We start from the raw sequence: 15,431 nt of genomic DNA on the forward strand, positions 1-15,431 counted from the left end.
GCTTTGCGCTCGCGCAGACGCCGATCAATCTGAATGGCTAGAGACATAGATTCGCTCAAACCAGCAGGCGTAGGGAAGCCCACCATAACATCTTTAAGGGCTTCAGAAAGACCTTTTCTGAAAATTGCAGCCATAGCATCCTCATTCCATTTAGTGAGCACAGACCATTTTCTAAATTTCTGGCAGTATAATTCTGCCGCTTCCTGATCCTGACACAGGGCCAACAGGGTTCTTTCTGCATGATCCACAGAATTAGGTTCGTCATACAATAATCCGAGCGCTTGAAAAAATGCGTCTACATTCAGCAATGCCGGATCCCCTGATTCAAGGGAGAATGCCCAGTCCTGAGGGTCACCACGCAGTAAGGATATGATGATTTTAACTTGCTGAATTTGATCACCAGAAGAACGGGGTTTCAAAGCAAAAAACAATTTGCAGTTATTTTTAAAGTTCAAAAACTTGGATCTGTCCCTAATAAACAAATCAGGAGTAGGAATTTTAGGCTCTAAAGCTGGAGTCTGGACAACATAATCTTGGATACTCTGTACTCTTGCAGCAAGTTGATCCACACGAGAAAACAAACCCTGAACATCCATGCCAGAGCCAAAATCCTGAACCACCCAGAGATCAAGAGGAAAAAAAAGACAAAACAGAGCACAGAAAAAAAAATGGCTCAGAATTTTTTTTCCCTTCTTTTGAGATGCATTTAATTCATTTTTGGCCACTTGTACTGTTATGATCTGGTGGTTTAGGAGCAACATGGAACGAGCTCTGAAGGAAGTGGTATCTGTACTGACCGCAGTCCCTAAGCTCAACACAACACTAGAAGTAGCCGTGGGATGCTCCTAACTCTCCCTAGGCACCTCATCACAGCCTAAGAGCTAACTACCCCTAAAGATAGAAGCAGGAAAACTATCTTGCCTCAGAGAAAATCCCCAAAGGATAGATTAGCCCCCCACAAATAATGACTGTGAGTGGATAGGGAAAAGACATGCACAGAATGAAACCAGGATGAGCACAGGAGGCCAGTCTAGCTAGATAGAGAGGACAGGATGGAATACTGTGCGGTCAGTATAAAACACTACAAAAATCCACGCAGAGATTACAAAAATCTACACACCTGACTAAAGGTGTGGAGGGTAAATCTGCTTCCCAGAGCTTCCAGCAAGACAGAATTAATTCATACTGATAAGCTGGACAAACATAGAAAGCACAGAACGGATAAGTCCACAATCTGTGGACAGAAAAGAGCAAGCAAGAACTTAGCTTTGCTGAACTGGTCAGGATAACAGGGAAATCCAAAGAGATGTGAATCCAACCAGGAACTATTTAAAAGTGGCACTGGCTGAAGACTAGAGCCAGGTTAAATAGCAGAGCCAGGATAGATGATTAGTGAAAACAGCTGCTAAAGCTAAACCCAAGGAGCAGCAGTACCACTCAAAACCACCAGAGGGAGCCCAAGGGCAGAATTCACAAAAGTGCCATTTACAACCACCGGAGGGAGCCCAAGAACGGAATTCACAACAGTATCCCTTGACAACCACAACTAGTCACAGACATAGTTTTCCAATCCAGCACCGGATTATGTTCCTGTAACCATGGAAAACCCAGTACAACAACATCATGCAGGTTATGCAACACCAGAAAACGGCAATCTTCCTGATGTGCTGGAGCCATGTACATGGTCATCTGCGTCCAGTACTGAGGTTTATCCTTGGCCAATGGTGTAGCATCAATGCCCCTCAAAGGAATAGGGCTCTGCAAAGGCTGCAAGGAAAAACCACAGCACCTGGCGAATTCTAAGTCCATTAAGTTCAGGGCAGCGCCTGAATCCACAAATGCCATGACAGAAAAGGACGACAATGATCAAATCAGGGTCACAGATAAGAGAAATTTAGGCTGTACAGTACTGATGGTAACAGACCTAGCGACCCTCTTAGTACGCTTAGGGCAATCAGAAATAGCATGAGCAGAATCACCACAGTAAAAACACAGCCTATTCTGACGTCTGAATTCCTGCCGTTCTGTTCTAGTCAAAATCCTATCACACTGCATAGGCTCAGGACTCTGCTCAGAGGACACTGCCATATGATGCACAGCTTTGCGCTCGCGCAGACGCCGATCAATCTGAATGGCTAGAGACATAGATTCGCTCAAACCAGCAGGCGTAGGGAAGCCCACCATAACATCTTTAAGGGCTTCAGAAAGACCTTTTCTGAAAATTGCAGCCATAGCATCCTCATTCCATTTAGTGAGCACAGACCATTTTCTAAATTTCTGGCAGTATAATTCTGCCGCTTCCTGATCCTGACACAGGGCCAACAGGGTTCTTTCTGCATGATCCACAGAATTAGGTTCGTCATACAATAATCCGAGCGCTTGAAAAAATGCGTCTACATTCAGCAATGCCGGATCCCCTGATTCAAGGGAGAATGCCCAGTCCTGAGGGTCACCACGCAGTAAGGATATGATGATTTTAACTTGCTGAATTTGATCACCAGAAGAACGGGGTTTCAAAGCAAAAAACAATTTGCAGTTATTTTTAAAGTTCAAAAACTTGGATCTGTCCCTAATAAACAAATCAGGAGTAGGAATTTTAGGCTCTAAAGCTGGAGTCTGGACAACATAATCTTGGATACTCTGTACTCTTGCAGCAAGTTGATCCACACGAGAAAACAAACCCTGAACATCCATGCCAGAGCCAAAATCCTGAACCACCCAGAGATCAAGAGGAAAAAAAAGACAAAACAGAGCACAGAAAAAAAAATGGCTCAGAATTTTTTTTCCCTTCTTTTGAGATGCATTTAATTCATTTTTGGCCACTTGTACTGTTATGAACTGGTGGTTTAGGAGCAATATGGGATGAGCTCTGAAGGAGGTGGTACCTGTACTGACCGCAGTTCCTAAACTCAACACAACACTAGAAGTAGCCGTGGGATGTTCCTGTCACTCCCTAGACACCTCGTCACAGCCTGAGAACTAACTACCCCTAAAGATAGAAACAGGAAAGCTATCTTGCCTCAGAGAAAATCCCCAAAGGATAGATAGCCCCCCACAAGTAATGACTGTGAGTGAAGAGGGAAAAGACATACATAGAATGAAACCAGGATGTAGCAAAGGAGGCCAGTCTAGCTAGATAGATAGGACAGGACAGCATACTGTGCGGTCAGTATTAAAAACTAGAAAAATCCACACAGAGTTTACAAAAATCTCCACACCTGACTAAAGGTGTGGAGGGTAAATCTGCTTCCCAGAGCTTCCAGCTTAACTGAAAAAATCCATACTGACAAGCTGGACAAAACATAGAATGTACAGAACAATTAAGTCCACTACATGTGGACAGAAAAGAGCAAAGCAAGGACTTATCTTTGCTGAACAGGTCAGGATATCAGGGAAATCCAAGCAGAGATGTGAATCCAACCAGGAACCATTGACAAGTGGCACAGGCTGAAGGGAAGAGCCAGGCATAAAAGCCGAGCAGAAAGACAATCAGTGGAAGCAGCTGCAGACTGCTAAATCCAAGGAGCAGCCATTCCACTTAAAACCACCGGAGGGAGCCCAAGAGCAGAACTCACAAAAGTGCCACTTACAACCACCGGAGGGAGACCAAGAGCGGAATTCACAACACATCGGTACTCGATCCTAGCCTGGGACCTCATTGTTTGCAGCCGCTCCGATTGGCTGAAACAATGAGAAACGCTGTGATTGGCTGTTCAGAATTGAACAGCCTATCACAGCGATCGAGAGGCCTGGGGGGCGGAGCCAGGCCCTGGGATGCCGACGCCATCTTCCTTCAGGGAAGATGGCACCGGAAATTGAATGTGATCTCTGCGACTTAAGTCGCGATGTCCCATTAAACAGTATGACGTACTATCCCTTCACTGGAAATTAAGTCCCCGGTCACCTTGACGAAATAGTACGTCATATGGGATTAAGGGGTTAAAGGAAGCTCTATAGTGACAAACACAGAGGTCTTTAAGAAACCCCTGGCTGTGATGGCAACACATTGGCGACCCGAGATATCACTAGTGCACCAATGGTTGCATAGAATGACGCACCTCCCTTCCAGGGCATTGTTAATGGCGCTGTCAGAGTTTGACAGCAACATTTAACAGGTTAACAACCACGGGCGGCAGTTTGCACCACCTGCGTTTGTCAGAGGCACGTCTTGGCTGTAAAACATAGCCATTACCTGATGAGTATTGGGGGAAATCGCTCCATGAGCCTGCTCCATACACCCGATTACCGACGTGCGCTGTACATGTGTCATGTAGTGAAGAAGTTAATTAAAAAGTCTTTGCTATTCCCTAACTTCTCTAATTTCTTTCTTTAGTTATTTTTTACTACTTCCTCTTTGATGACGCTTTATTTGAGAATCCCAGTGCAGCCTGAGTAAGTCAAACGAGTCGTCATCATTGGGCAGAGGCTGCTGTCATTGAGTTGTCAATTCCGACATTTGCTCAGTAGATATGCACAGTGACAGTGCGCTCGCTCACCAGCTCTGATGAGAAGTGGCTAGCTGGCAAGAGAGTGGACTGTCAGTGCACATTGTAAGAAGATTACCTGTCATACAGGTAAAACATGGTGTTTAATCTTACAAGGCTCTCCAGATGGATCATTACTTCTGATCAGGGTCAGGGTGAGAGCGTACTGTCCATATTGTACAGCGACAATAATCTGCTGTGCATACGTCGGAATTGACAACCATTGCATGCTTAGTGGGGAATGGGACTAGCCTAGCTAGACCCTGAAACAGACTTCACTGATGCTACAGGGAGGGGGGCAGAGACTGCGGCAGTGACCTCAGCCGCTGCCCCTGATGACTACTCCCTTGACTATCCCAACATGCACTGGGATTCTCAAAAAAGAAGCATCATCAAAGAGCATTTAGAGTAGTGAGGGAATGGTAGGGACTTTTTAATTAAGGTATATTTAAAAAAAGAGATTAGATTATGACATTACACAGATAGGCATTTGGGAATAAAGTAAATTTTAGTTCTGGACCATCCCTTTAACGCAAAGTGGAATGAAAAAGTTAATAATTAAATTTTTTTAACTAAAATGCAAATTTTGCTTCACGTTTTTACATTTTCATGAAGTGAAATGAGAGAAAATACACAAAAATATTTGTTAAGCAATTCCTACTGAAAATATGTGGCACCTGTTAGGTGATCGGAATCTACTTTTTACTTTTGGATAATTTTTGCTGTGGACGCCATGTTGCATTTGCAAAGTCCCAAAAGTGCTAAAACAGTAGGCCCCTCCACCCACAAGTGACACCATTTTGGAAACAAAAGCCTTCAAGGGATTATTCTAGGCATGAAGTGATCTTTTTCAACCCAGGTGCATCTAAAAATTGTACGAATGAAAACATCAATGAGAAAGGTCCTCAAATAGCATCAGAAAATTGACAACTTGTCGGTGTGACTGCTGTCTCTGCAAAGCGCAGCAGATGAGGTCACTAGCTACTGTGCTCTGTACATTGAAGTTGAACGTGGAAAGCCCAGTAGCTAGTGACAAAGTCATCTCATCTGCTGCACTTTGCCGAAGCATTCAAACATTTGTGATGCATGGACTGACCCATGGATTTCCTAACCCAAGCTTTCCAGGTTCATAGACACATGTGAAGTTCCCAAGTTCAGGTCAGGAGACCGACGGCCAGTCTGTATATTATGGTCCGTACACAGACTGTGGTACACAGACATCTGAATGAGACTTTACAATGACAAAGCAGAGCTCAGTGTTGAGAGCACAGCAGCCTTGATGATTTGACTGCTGAGCTCTGAATGCTGTAGCAGTAACAGCAGAATGGGCACCAGGGCAGTTGTTTTCACAGCTGTGAACTTGGCATGAAGGGTGTATGCACACTTCCCAGCTGATGCTGCCACAACGTAGAAGATACGGTCAAAGAGGACCCTTATGAAAAAGCAAAATTTGGAGCTAAAAAAGATTTATCTGGGAAAAATTTGATTTTTTTTATTTTCACGGCTCTATGTTATAAACTTTTGTGAAGCACCTGTGGGTTCAAGGTGCTCAATATCCATCTAGATAAGTTCCCTAAGGGGTCTAGTTTCCAAACTGGTGTCACTTGTTTTGGGTTTCCACTGTTTAGGCACATCAGGAGCTCTCCAAACACGACATGGCATCCGCTAATGGTTTTGAGTATCTTGAGGGGTGCAACTTTTGAAATGGGTATTTTCTGTCATATAATCCCCTCAAGGTCACTTCAAATGTGAGGTGGTCCCTAAAAACTAGTTTTGCAAATTTTGTTGTAAAAATGAGAACTCGCTGGTCAACTTTTAACCCTCATAACTTCCTAACAAAAAAAATATTTAAAAAATTGTGCTGATATAAAGTAGACATGTGGGAAATGTTATTCATTAACTACTTTGTGTCATATGACTCTCTGATTTAAGGGCATAAAAGTTAAAAGTTTGAAAACTGCAAAATTTTCAAAATATTTGCAAAATTTCCATTTTTTCACAAAAATAAACGCAAGTCATATCAAATAAATTTTACTACTGTCATGAAGTACAATATGTCACAAGAAAACAGTCTCAGAATCCGTGGAATCCATTGAAGCATTTCAGAGTTATGACCTCATGAGTAGTCAGAATTGTATAATTTGGCTTGGTCAGAAAGGTGAAAACAGACTTCAGGCGAAGGTGTTAAAATAATGTACCGTATGTTGGTTTATTAAATATATATATAGAAACAAAATACTGTACTTACATTGATTCAGTGCAATTACCACCCACACATTAGTACTGGGGAAATCATTAAAAATGCAATTTGGTAGATCCAGAACAAAGCTTGTATCCGTTACGTTGCCGCTTATGTTTTGTGGAATCTTTGGAATATAGTCTGATACACCTGCAAAATAAAAATGTGCTCAATAATTTTGCTCCTCATGACTTTGCAATTTAATGGTACGGTAAATGGAATTTAGAAATTATGATCTGGTGTGTTTTAAAGGCTATGCACACCTTAGCACGGATTCATTTTACTGTTTCTAAATTTTTACAACTTTCTAAATCTTCTTCATAATTTCTTTTCTACCATTTTGCTGCTGCACAGTGTCTGTAAGTCCTTTACTTAGCTGCCTGCATTGACAAACATGTTACAAGTCCACTAGAGTGCCTGATCCTTGTTCTGATAGCTCTCTCTGCTCCTCTCTCCTTTCTCTCAGTTTTAGAGACTGCAGCATGAAATGGGATGGGATTGTATACAAATTTACACAGTATGGAGAAACGAGAAAGTATCTCAGGGAGGGCAGAGAAAACAGGCTATAGAAAAGGAGGAAAGTACATGAAGATAAATAAGTGAAGGATAGAAGCTGTGCTGATATATGAGCTAATGAAGCCAGCAGCACATTGGATACATACAGACCTCACATCCAGCCTGTGTAGCTAAGAGGGACATATCCACAAAAGAAAGATCTTAAACTTCAATTTAGCTGCAAAATGCAAATCATGGTGTTGTGAAAAGAAATGAAGGAATACAGATTGCAGATGGCAACTTAATTCAGTTTTATTAGTTAAAGGTAACCATTTATCATTTTTTTCATTCTAATGCTGATCATAACTTTTAGTCTAAGTTCCCAAAATGAGCTTTTGATTCTGAGTATTTTGCTGCGCAAAAAAACACAGCGTCTTACATTTATACAATACTTTATGTTTACATTCCTACAAATATCATGCTTCTTTTTAACCCCTTAACGAATGCCGATACACCTTTTAACGGCCCTAAGAAATAAGTGTATAGCGCCCCCCAGAGTCAGATAATCTCCTGGGGGAGGGGTAGCAGAGACCCCCAGAGAACATGATTCGGGTCGGTTTTTACCATCCCCAGTCTTGTGATCGCCGTTATTCACTGAAACACACAAGAAATTTTACTGCTAACATGAACTACAATATGTCACAGAAAAACAGCCTCAGAAACAGTGGGATACGTTTTAAGCGTTCCAGAGCTATAACTTCATAAAGTGACAGTGGTCAGAATTGTAAAAATTGGCTAAGGGGTTAAAGCTGCATAAACTCACCTGCAGTGCGTGTTTGAAATCCGCAATGTATCAATTTCTCTTGTGGATACGTTATTATTATTTATTATTATAGCGCCATTTATTCCATGGCGCTTTACATGTGAGGAGGGGTATACATAATAAAAAACAAATACAATAATCTTATGCATACAAGTCACAACTGGTACAGGAGGAGAGAGGACCCTGCCCGCGAAGGCTCACAATCTACAAGGGATGGGTGAGGATACAGTAGGCGAGGGTAGAGTTGGCTGTGCAGCAGTTTGGTTGACAGGTGGTTACTGTAGGGTGTAGGCTTGTTGGAAGAGGTAGGTCTTCAGGTTCCTTTTGAAGATTTCGATGGTAGGCGAGGTCTGATATGTTGGGGTAGAGAGTTCCAGAGTAGGGGGATGCATGAGAGAAATCTTGTATTCGATTGTAGGAAGAGGAGATAAGAGGGGAGTAGAGAAGTAGATCTTGTGAGGATTGGAGGAGTTGAGTTGAGAATTATGTGCCGATTTTCCCATATAATTGCATTAGATGCAGAAAATTACACGTAGTAAATGCATGTAATCCACACAGGAGTGTGTAAAGGGCAGAGCCAGGGCCGTAGTCATGGCTAAGCTTATCGGCGCTGGAGTGCCCTGGCCTCCCATCACATGAAAATAACGTCCCACTGTCAGCTTACTTGTCTCTTTGTCCTCTGCACCGTCAGATTCCACATTGCACTTGGCTTTATCTTTCCCTGCACTCCTCTGCTTGTCACACGGCACGTGCCCAGGTCAGACCATAGTATACGGTTCCTCAGCGTCCTCCCTGTCCCGACTCACTGTGCTAGGGGATTCCTTCAGCTGTTTCACCCTGGATCTGAGGGGAACAACACATGCAATGAACTTCCACATGGTGAGCGACCTGCCTGTCTGTACTGCTGTGACTTCTTCTGCTGCTAACACTTCTGTCACTGTGGCTTCTGTCTTTCCTGCAGCACAGATCTAAGGACCCAGGATGGCTGAGATTCTCCCTTAGAAAAAACGTTGCGGGTGTTGAGTAGCTCAGGCATTAAGCCCACCCGAGCACTTTGGGCTCCCTAGTCTCTTCTGCCTCTTCCCAGGAAATATTCCTCACTTACTATCCAGCTGACTCCTCCTAAAGTTAGCTGTGTAATAGATTGTGTCCTATCCTATCTATGTATACTAAAATGCCCCCATCTAGTGGCTGAACTTAGCACTGTGCTTTCCCTACGAGTTAACCAAAAACACAGTGCAGATAAAACATACAAGCCTACAGTAAAACCATATACATACAATAAACATAATAGAACGAGTGTGAGGGGGGAAAATATAAGTGTATCAATGAGGGTATGTTCTCACGGTCAGGAACTGGCAGCACTTTGGACACAGCACATGTCCACTCCGTCCAAAGCGCTGCCAGCTTTTGAACTCAGGTGATTCCGCATGTGTTCATTGAACCGTGTGGAATCACTGCACCTAATACATTGGATGGGAAATTTATCTTGCGGAGATGGAGTGCCTCCACAAGATAAATTGACATGCTGCGGTCTCAAAAGACGCGCCACATTTCCGTCTCCACAGGGTAGCTGGAGGCATCCCTGCACGCATAGTGGAGATGGGATTTCTTCAAATCCCATCCACTATGCTGTAACATCTGGCCACTGCGGATTGAACGCTGCAGATGTACACAGTGTCAAACCCGCAGCATTTACTGACTGTGGGAACATACCCTAAAGCTTTGTCAAAGCCAAATGCCAGTAAATATAAAAAAACAGCTTAATTTAAAACAGGTTAAACTAAAAAGGTACAAAAAGTACAGCGCCAAAAACGTGATAAAAATGCTTGCATAAAAATGCACTCACAAGCGCAATTAAAAAAACAAGTCAGCTAGTAGGTGCAGAATTGTTGCAGAAAATTTACAATATCAAAAACTCACCAAATACTCATCATGGGAATATTTCTTTAAGCAATCAGTGGTATGTGTATTTTTGAGAAACAAGAAGTCCCATCCATGCACATTACAATTGACACAGTCAATACTGAAAAAACTACAACCTGTTGCCTACATTTGGTTCAGGGTATAATGATACAAAAAGGGAGTGCCTGGTACCCTATCTTCTTTAATGGCCCATAGCTCAAGATCTAGTGAGGGGGATTGTGATGTTATCAAATACCTATTCGACCGCTTATCTTGGAAGTTGTTATCAACCACTGGGACTCCCATCGATCTAAAAAATGGAGATCTGCAGAGCCCTGTCGTAGTTGAGTATGTGTGTTAGAAATAATCCGAGCACTGTACTCATCTATACACAACAGTCGCACAGACAATAAATGAAGCAGTGCTGAAAATTTCAACCTCTGTTCATAAAGATTGCTACAGAGTCCATTCTTAGAATCAATGGGAGCCCAAATAAAGAGACCCTCAGAGATCAGTAAATCAACTATCCTATGGAAAGTGATAGGCTAAAAAATTGGGACATAGTGGAGAGAGAATTGATAACAACCAATGCCAGGTATCTGCTGCCAAGGAATTTATAAAGAGGAATGTCACAAGGAGGACCTAAATGCACATCATTACTATTATTCATCTAGCATCAACTTCAATTATTGCGAATTTTCTCATACCAGACCTTTGTTACACCTCAACTAGGATGGATGATTTTCCTCTTATGATCACATAGTTTGCACAACCTGAAAACCACCTCTGCTTGTTGCACATGCCCATAAAGGCCTACAAGACTTTTAATTTTGTATCTTTAGTTATTGATTTAATAAGCTGAAGTAAGAAACTTGTTTTCCATATTATGTTTTTCCATTAGGCTGGAATCACACATGCAGTTTTTCATTAAACCAAACATATGGAATTAGATGTGGAGTTTGCATGGTTTGCAGCTCACAGAATCAGAAAGAATAAGTCCATCTATCAAAACAGCAAGACCATCATCATTGAACGATTCTTCAAGTTGTCTTGTTTGTTGGTGTGTATTATAAACATCCAAAAACATGTGACATTATTACCAATGGCAGAGAATAGACAAATACATATCGTGGCTGTACATCTAAGATGTAAAGTAATGCAAGTCTTTAGAGAAAACTCAACAAAAAATTTAAAGACACATAAAACGTGCATACTGGATGAAATCCCAGACTCCATTCCCAAGCTGATGCTCATGACACATAACCCACATGAATGGGTTATTCGGGGGATACACATTAGGTCCTCATACCCACATGAATGGGGAATGGGTTGTTGGTGGAGGGATACACATCGAATCGTAATTCCTGCATAAATGAGGAATGGGTTGTTGGTGGACATACACATCGGGTCCTCATACCTACATGAATGGGGAATGGGTTGTTGGTGGAGAGATACACATCGAATCATAATGCCTGCATAAATGGGGAATGGGTTGTTGGTGGAGAGATACACATCGAATTGTAATGCCTGCATAAATGAGGAATGGGTTATTGGTGGAGATACACATCGGGTCCTCATACCCACATGAATGGGGAATGGGTTGTTGGAGGAGAGATACACATAGGGTCCTCATACCCACATAAATGGAGATAGGTTATTGGTGGAGATACACATCGGGACCTCATACCCACATAATTGGAGAATGGGTTAATGGTAGAGATACAAATTGAATCCTCATACTTGCATAAATAGGGAATGGGTTATTGGTAGAGATACACATCGGGTCTTCACATCCACATATAGTGATCTTTATGAGCCATTTACCATTTTTTCTTGTATTGATTATTTCCTGTGGCACAATGATACTGGTCTTGCTGCCTGCATATAGCAATAAACAGATACATTCCAAACTATTTCTGCCTTCTGCATTGGACATCTTGCCCTAACAGCCAGGTTTTTGTCCCATTTATGCACAGATGTTTGTGTAGTTTTTTATTGAGTTGGGTGATGTTTTTTTGGCATGGAAACATAATTTGGGCTTATTTTGACTTCAGTGTTATTTTGTCTGTGTACTTTCTGTGCATTCCGCAGACAGCACATGGACACATTATATTCTATAAACCAGTGGAATAATCTGATCCCGTTTGCAGATCTTGCTCTCCCATTCAAGTGAAGGGGTTTGAGAAAAAAATGGCAGCACACATAGGACATCCTTGTCCTGTCCATTTTTCATGGAACTATTTCTAGGTGATGGTTGTGAAACCCCCACTATGAGCATCCTTCCTTTCTTTTATTTTAGTGGACATGAAAAACATACGACACATGGATGATAAAGACAAGTACACAAAACACAAACCAATGAAAACTGGACAATAATACATGTTAAAAAAATGCAAATTGCAAATCAGACACTCATGTCAGTCACTGATCTTGTACTCATTATTTTTGAGCTTTCTTCCAATGCATTTACATATCTAGCATGCAGCATCTATACGGATGGCGTACTACCCTTTTTAAATTTTGCGCCATGTCATCTACGATTTTTGTACAGCCTGGCACTCCTCATACAAAATAAATGAGCAGCTTCCTACACTAATAATGTGAGTTTTTTTTTAATGTTTTTAAGAACGGCTACATCTGCAAAGCTACTGATGTCTTCTCTGTTGTGTATCAGGCATTTGACCTAAAGTTGTACAGTTTACAATTGTGAAGGCAGTGTGGGACTAGTGTGCCAAGGGCCCACCAGTAACATCAACTCCATGGCCCCACGTTTAAGCTATATTCAAATATGACATTATCCTCATTCACAAATTTCTATAGCAATAAAATGGGTTGATTGTTAAATAAAAAAAAAATATATGCTGACTCTGTATGTACATAGTGAACCAAGTGTATTGTGCCATCTGAGGCTGGAGTCACACTCAGCGTAAGATAAAACGGTCCGTATATTACGGCCGTAATACGCTGAAAAGTCCCCAAAATAGTGGTCTGTAGCTCCTCCGTAGGCAGGGTGTTTCAGCATTTTTTGCGCATGGCATCCGCCGTATGTAATCCGTATGGCATCCGTACTGCGTGTGTTTCTCGCAGGCTTGCCAAACCGACATACGGCTATACAAGGGATCCATGTGTAAAAAAAAAATATATATATATATATATATACTGTCTATATATATATATATATATATATGTCAGTAGACACATATATGTATATATATATTATTACTTCATACAGCGCTAGATAGCTTTAAAGCCGGTAATTCAATTACCGACTTTTGCTATCTCCTTCCTAAACCCGACATGATATGAGACATGGTTTACATACAGTAAACCATCTCATATCCCCATTTTTTTTGCATATTCCACACTACTAATGTTAGTAGTGTGTATATGCAAAATTTGGCCGTTCTAGCTATTAAATTAAGGGTTAAATGGCAGAAAAAATTGGCGTGGGCTCCCGCGCAATTTTCTCCGCCAGAGTAGTAAAGCCAGTGACTGAGGGCAGATATTAATAGCCTGGAGGGGGTCCATGGTTATTGGCCCCCCCTGGCTAAAAACACCTGCCCCCAGCCACCCCAGAAAAGGCACATCTGGAAGATGTGCCTATTCTGGCACTTGGCCACTCTCTTCCCATTCCCGTGTAGCGGTGGGATATGGGGTAATGAAGGGTTAATGTCACCTTGCTATTGTAAGGTGACATTAAGCCAAATTAATAATGGAGAGGCGTCAATTATGACACCTATCCATTATTAATCCAATAGTAGTAAAGGGTTAAAAAAAAACCACATTATTAAAAATTATTTTAATGAAAAAATCACAAAGGTTGTTGTAATATTTTATTCTACGCTCAATCCACTCACTGAAGACCCTCGATCTGTAACAAAAAAAAATAATAAACCAACAATATCCATACCTTCCGAAGATCTGTAACGTCCAACGATGTAAATCCATCTGAAGGGGTTAAAATATTTTGCAGCCACGAGCTCTGTTAATGCAGCGTTGTTCGTGGCTGCAAACTCCGGGGAATGAAGGTAAAGTAGGTCAATGACCTATATTTACCTTCATTTGCGGTGAGGCGCCCTCTGCTGGTTGTCCCTAGATCGTGGGAACTTTCCTAGAAAGCTCCCAGGCTCGAGTTCATAAGAGGGCGCCCTCTGCTGGTTGTCCTCATATGAACTCGAGCCTGGGAGCTTTCTAGGAAAGTTCCCACGATCTAAGGACAACCAGCAGAGGGCGCCTCACCGCAATTGAAGGTAAATATAGGTCATTGACCTACTTTACCTTCATTCCCCGGGGTTTTGCAGCCACGAACAATGCTGCATTAGCAGAGCTCGTGGCTGCAAAATATTTTAACCCCTTCAGATGGATTTACATCGTTGGACGTTACAGATCTTCGGAAGGTATGGATATTGTTGGTTTATTTTTTTTGTTTGTTACAGATCGAGGGTCTTCAGTGAGTGGATTGAGCGTAGAATAAAATATTACAACAACCTTTGTGATTTTTACATTAAAATAATTTTCATAATGTGTTTGTGTTTTTTTTAACCCTTTACTACTATTGGATTAATAATGGATAGGTGTCATAATTGACGCCTCTCCATTATTAATTTGGCTTAATGTCACCTTACAATAGCAAGGTGGCATTAACCCTTCATTACCCCATATCCCACCGCTACACGGGAATGGGAAGAGAGTGGCCAAGTGCCAGAATAGGCGCATCTTCCAGATGTGACTTTTCTGGGGTGGCTGGGGGCAGGTGTTTTTAGCCAGGGGGGGGGGGGGGGGGGGCAATAACCACGGACCCTCTCCAGGCTATTAATATCTGCCCTCAGTCACTGGCTTTACTACTCTGGCGGAGAAAATTGTGCGGGAGCCCACGCCAATTTTTTCCGCCATTTAACCCTTTAATTTAATAGCTAGAACGGCCAAATTTTGCATATACACACTACTAACATTAGTAGTGTGGAATATGCAAAAAAAAAATGGGGACATGAGATGGTTTACTGTATGTAAACCATGTCTCATATCATGTCGGGTTTAGGAAGGAGATAGCAAAAGCCGGCAATTGAATTACCGGCTTTAAAGCTATCTCGCGCTGGATGAAATATTAATATATATACATATATGTGTCTCACTGACATATATATATATACATATATATATATATATATATATATATATGTATATATATATATATATATATATACCTATTCTATGTGTACACATTTATTCTACCTATTCTATTGTCAGCTGTCAGTGTGATTTTACTGTACACCGTACTGAATTGCCGGCTTTTCTCTCTAACAGCGCTGCATATTTCTCGCAAGTCACACTGCTGGTCCGTGTGTAATCCGTATTTTTGGGGCTTCCATAGACTTTCATTGGCTTTTTTTGCGCAGTACGGTGACAATCGCAGCATGCTGCGATTTTCTACGGCCGTAGAAAGCCGTATAATACTGATCAGGAAAATACGGCAGATAGGAGCAGG

General features: G+C 41.8%; 1 protein-coding gene across 1 annotated transcript in view; it reads right to left on the bottom strand.

Annotated features, from left to right (window-relative positions):
* The window catches only part of LOC138670194 (uroplakin-3b-like), an 82,607-nt gene that overhangs the window by 54,166 nt on the left and 13,010 nt on the right, over positions 1-15,431 (bottom strand). Inside the window, exon 2 of the mRNA XM_069757311.1 lies at positions 6,733-6,873. Within this exon, the coding sequence (XP_069613412.1) occupies positions 6,733-6,873 (141 nt within the window). The remainder of the gene's footprint in view (positions 1-6,732; positions 6,874-15,431) is intronic.

This window comes from Ranitomeya imitator, chromosome 3 (assembly GCF_032444005.1).
Source record: "Ranitomeya imitator isolate aRanImi1 chromosome 3, aRanImi1.pri, whole genome shotgun sequence".
In the NCBI taxonomy this organism is placed as follows: domain Eukaryota; kingdom Metazoa; phylum Chordata; class Amphibia; order Anura; family Dendrobatidae; genus Ranitomeya; species Ranitomeya imitator.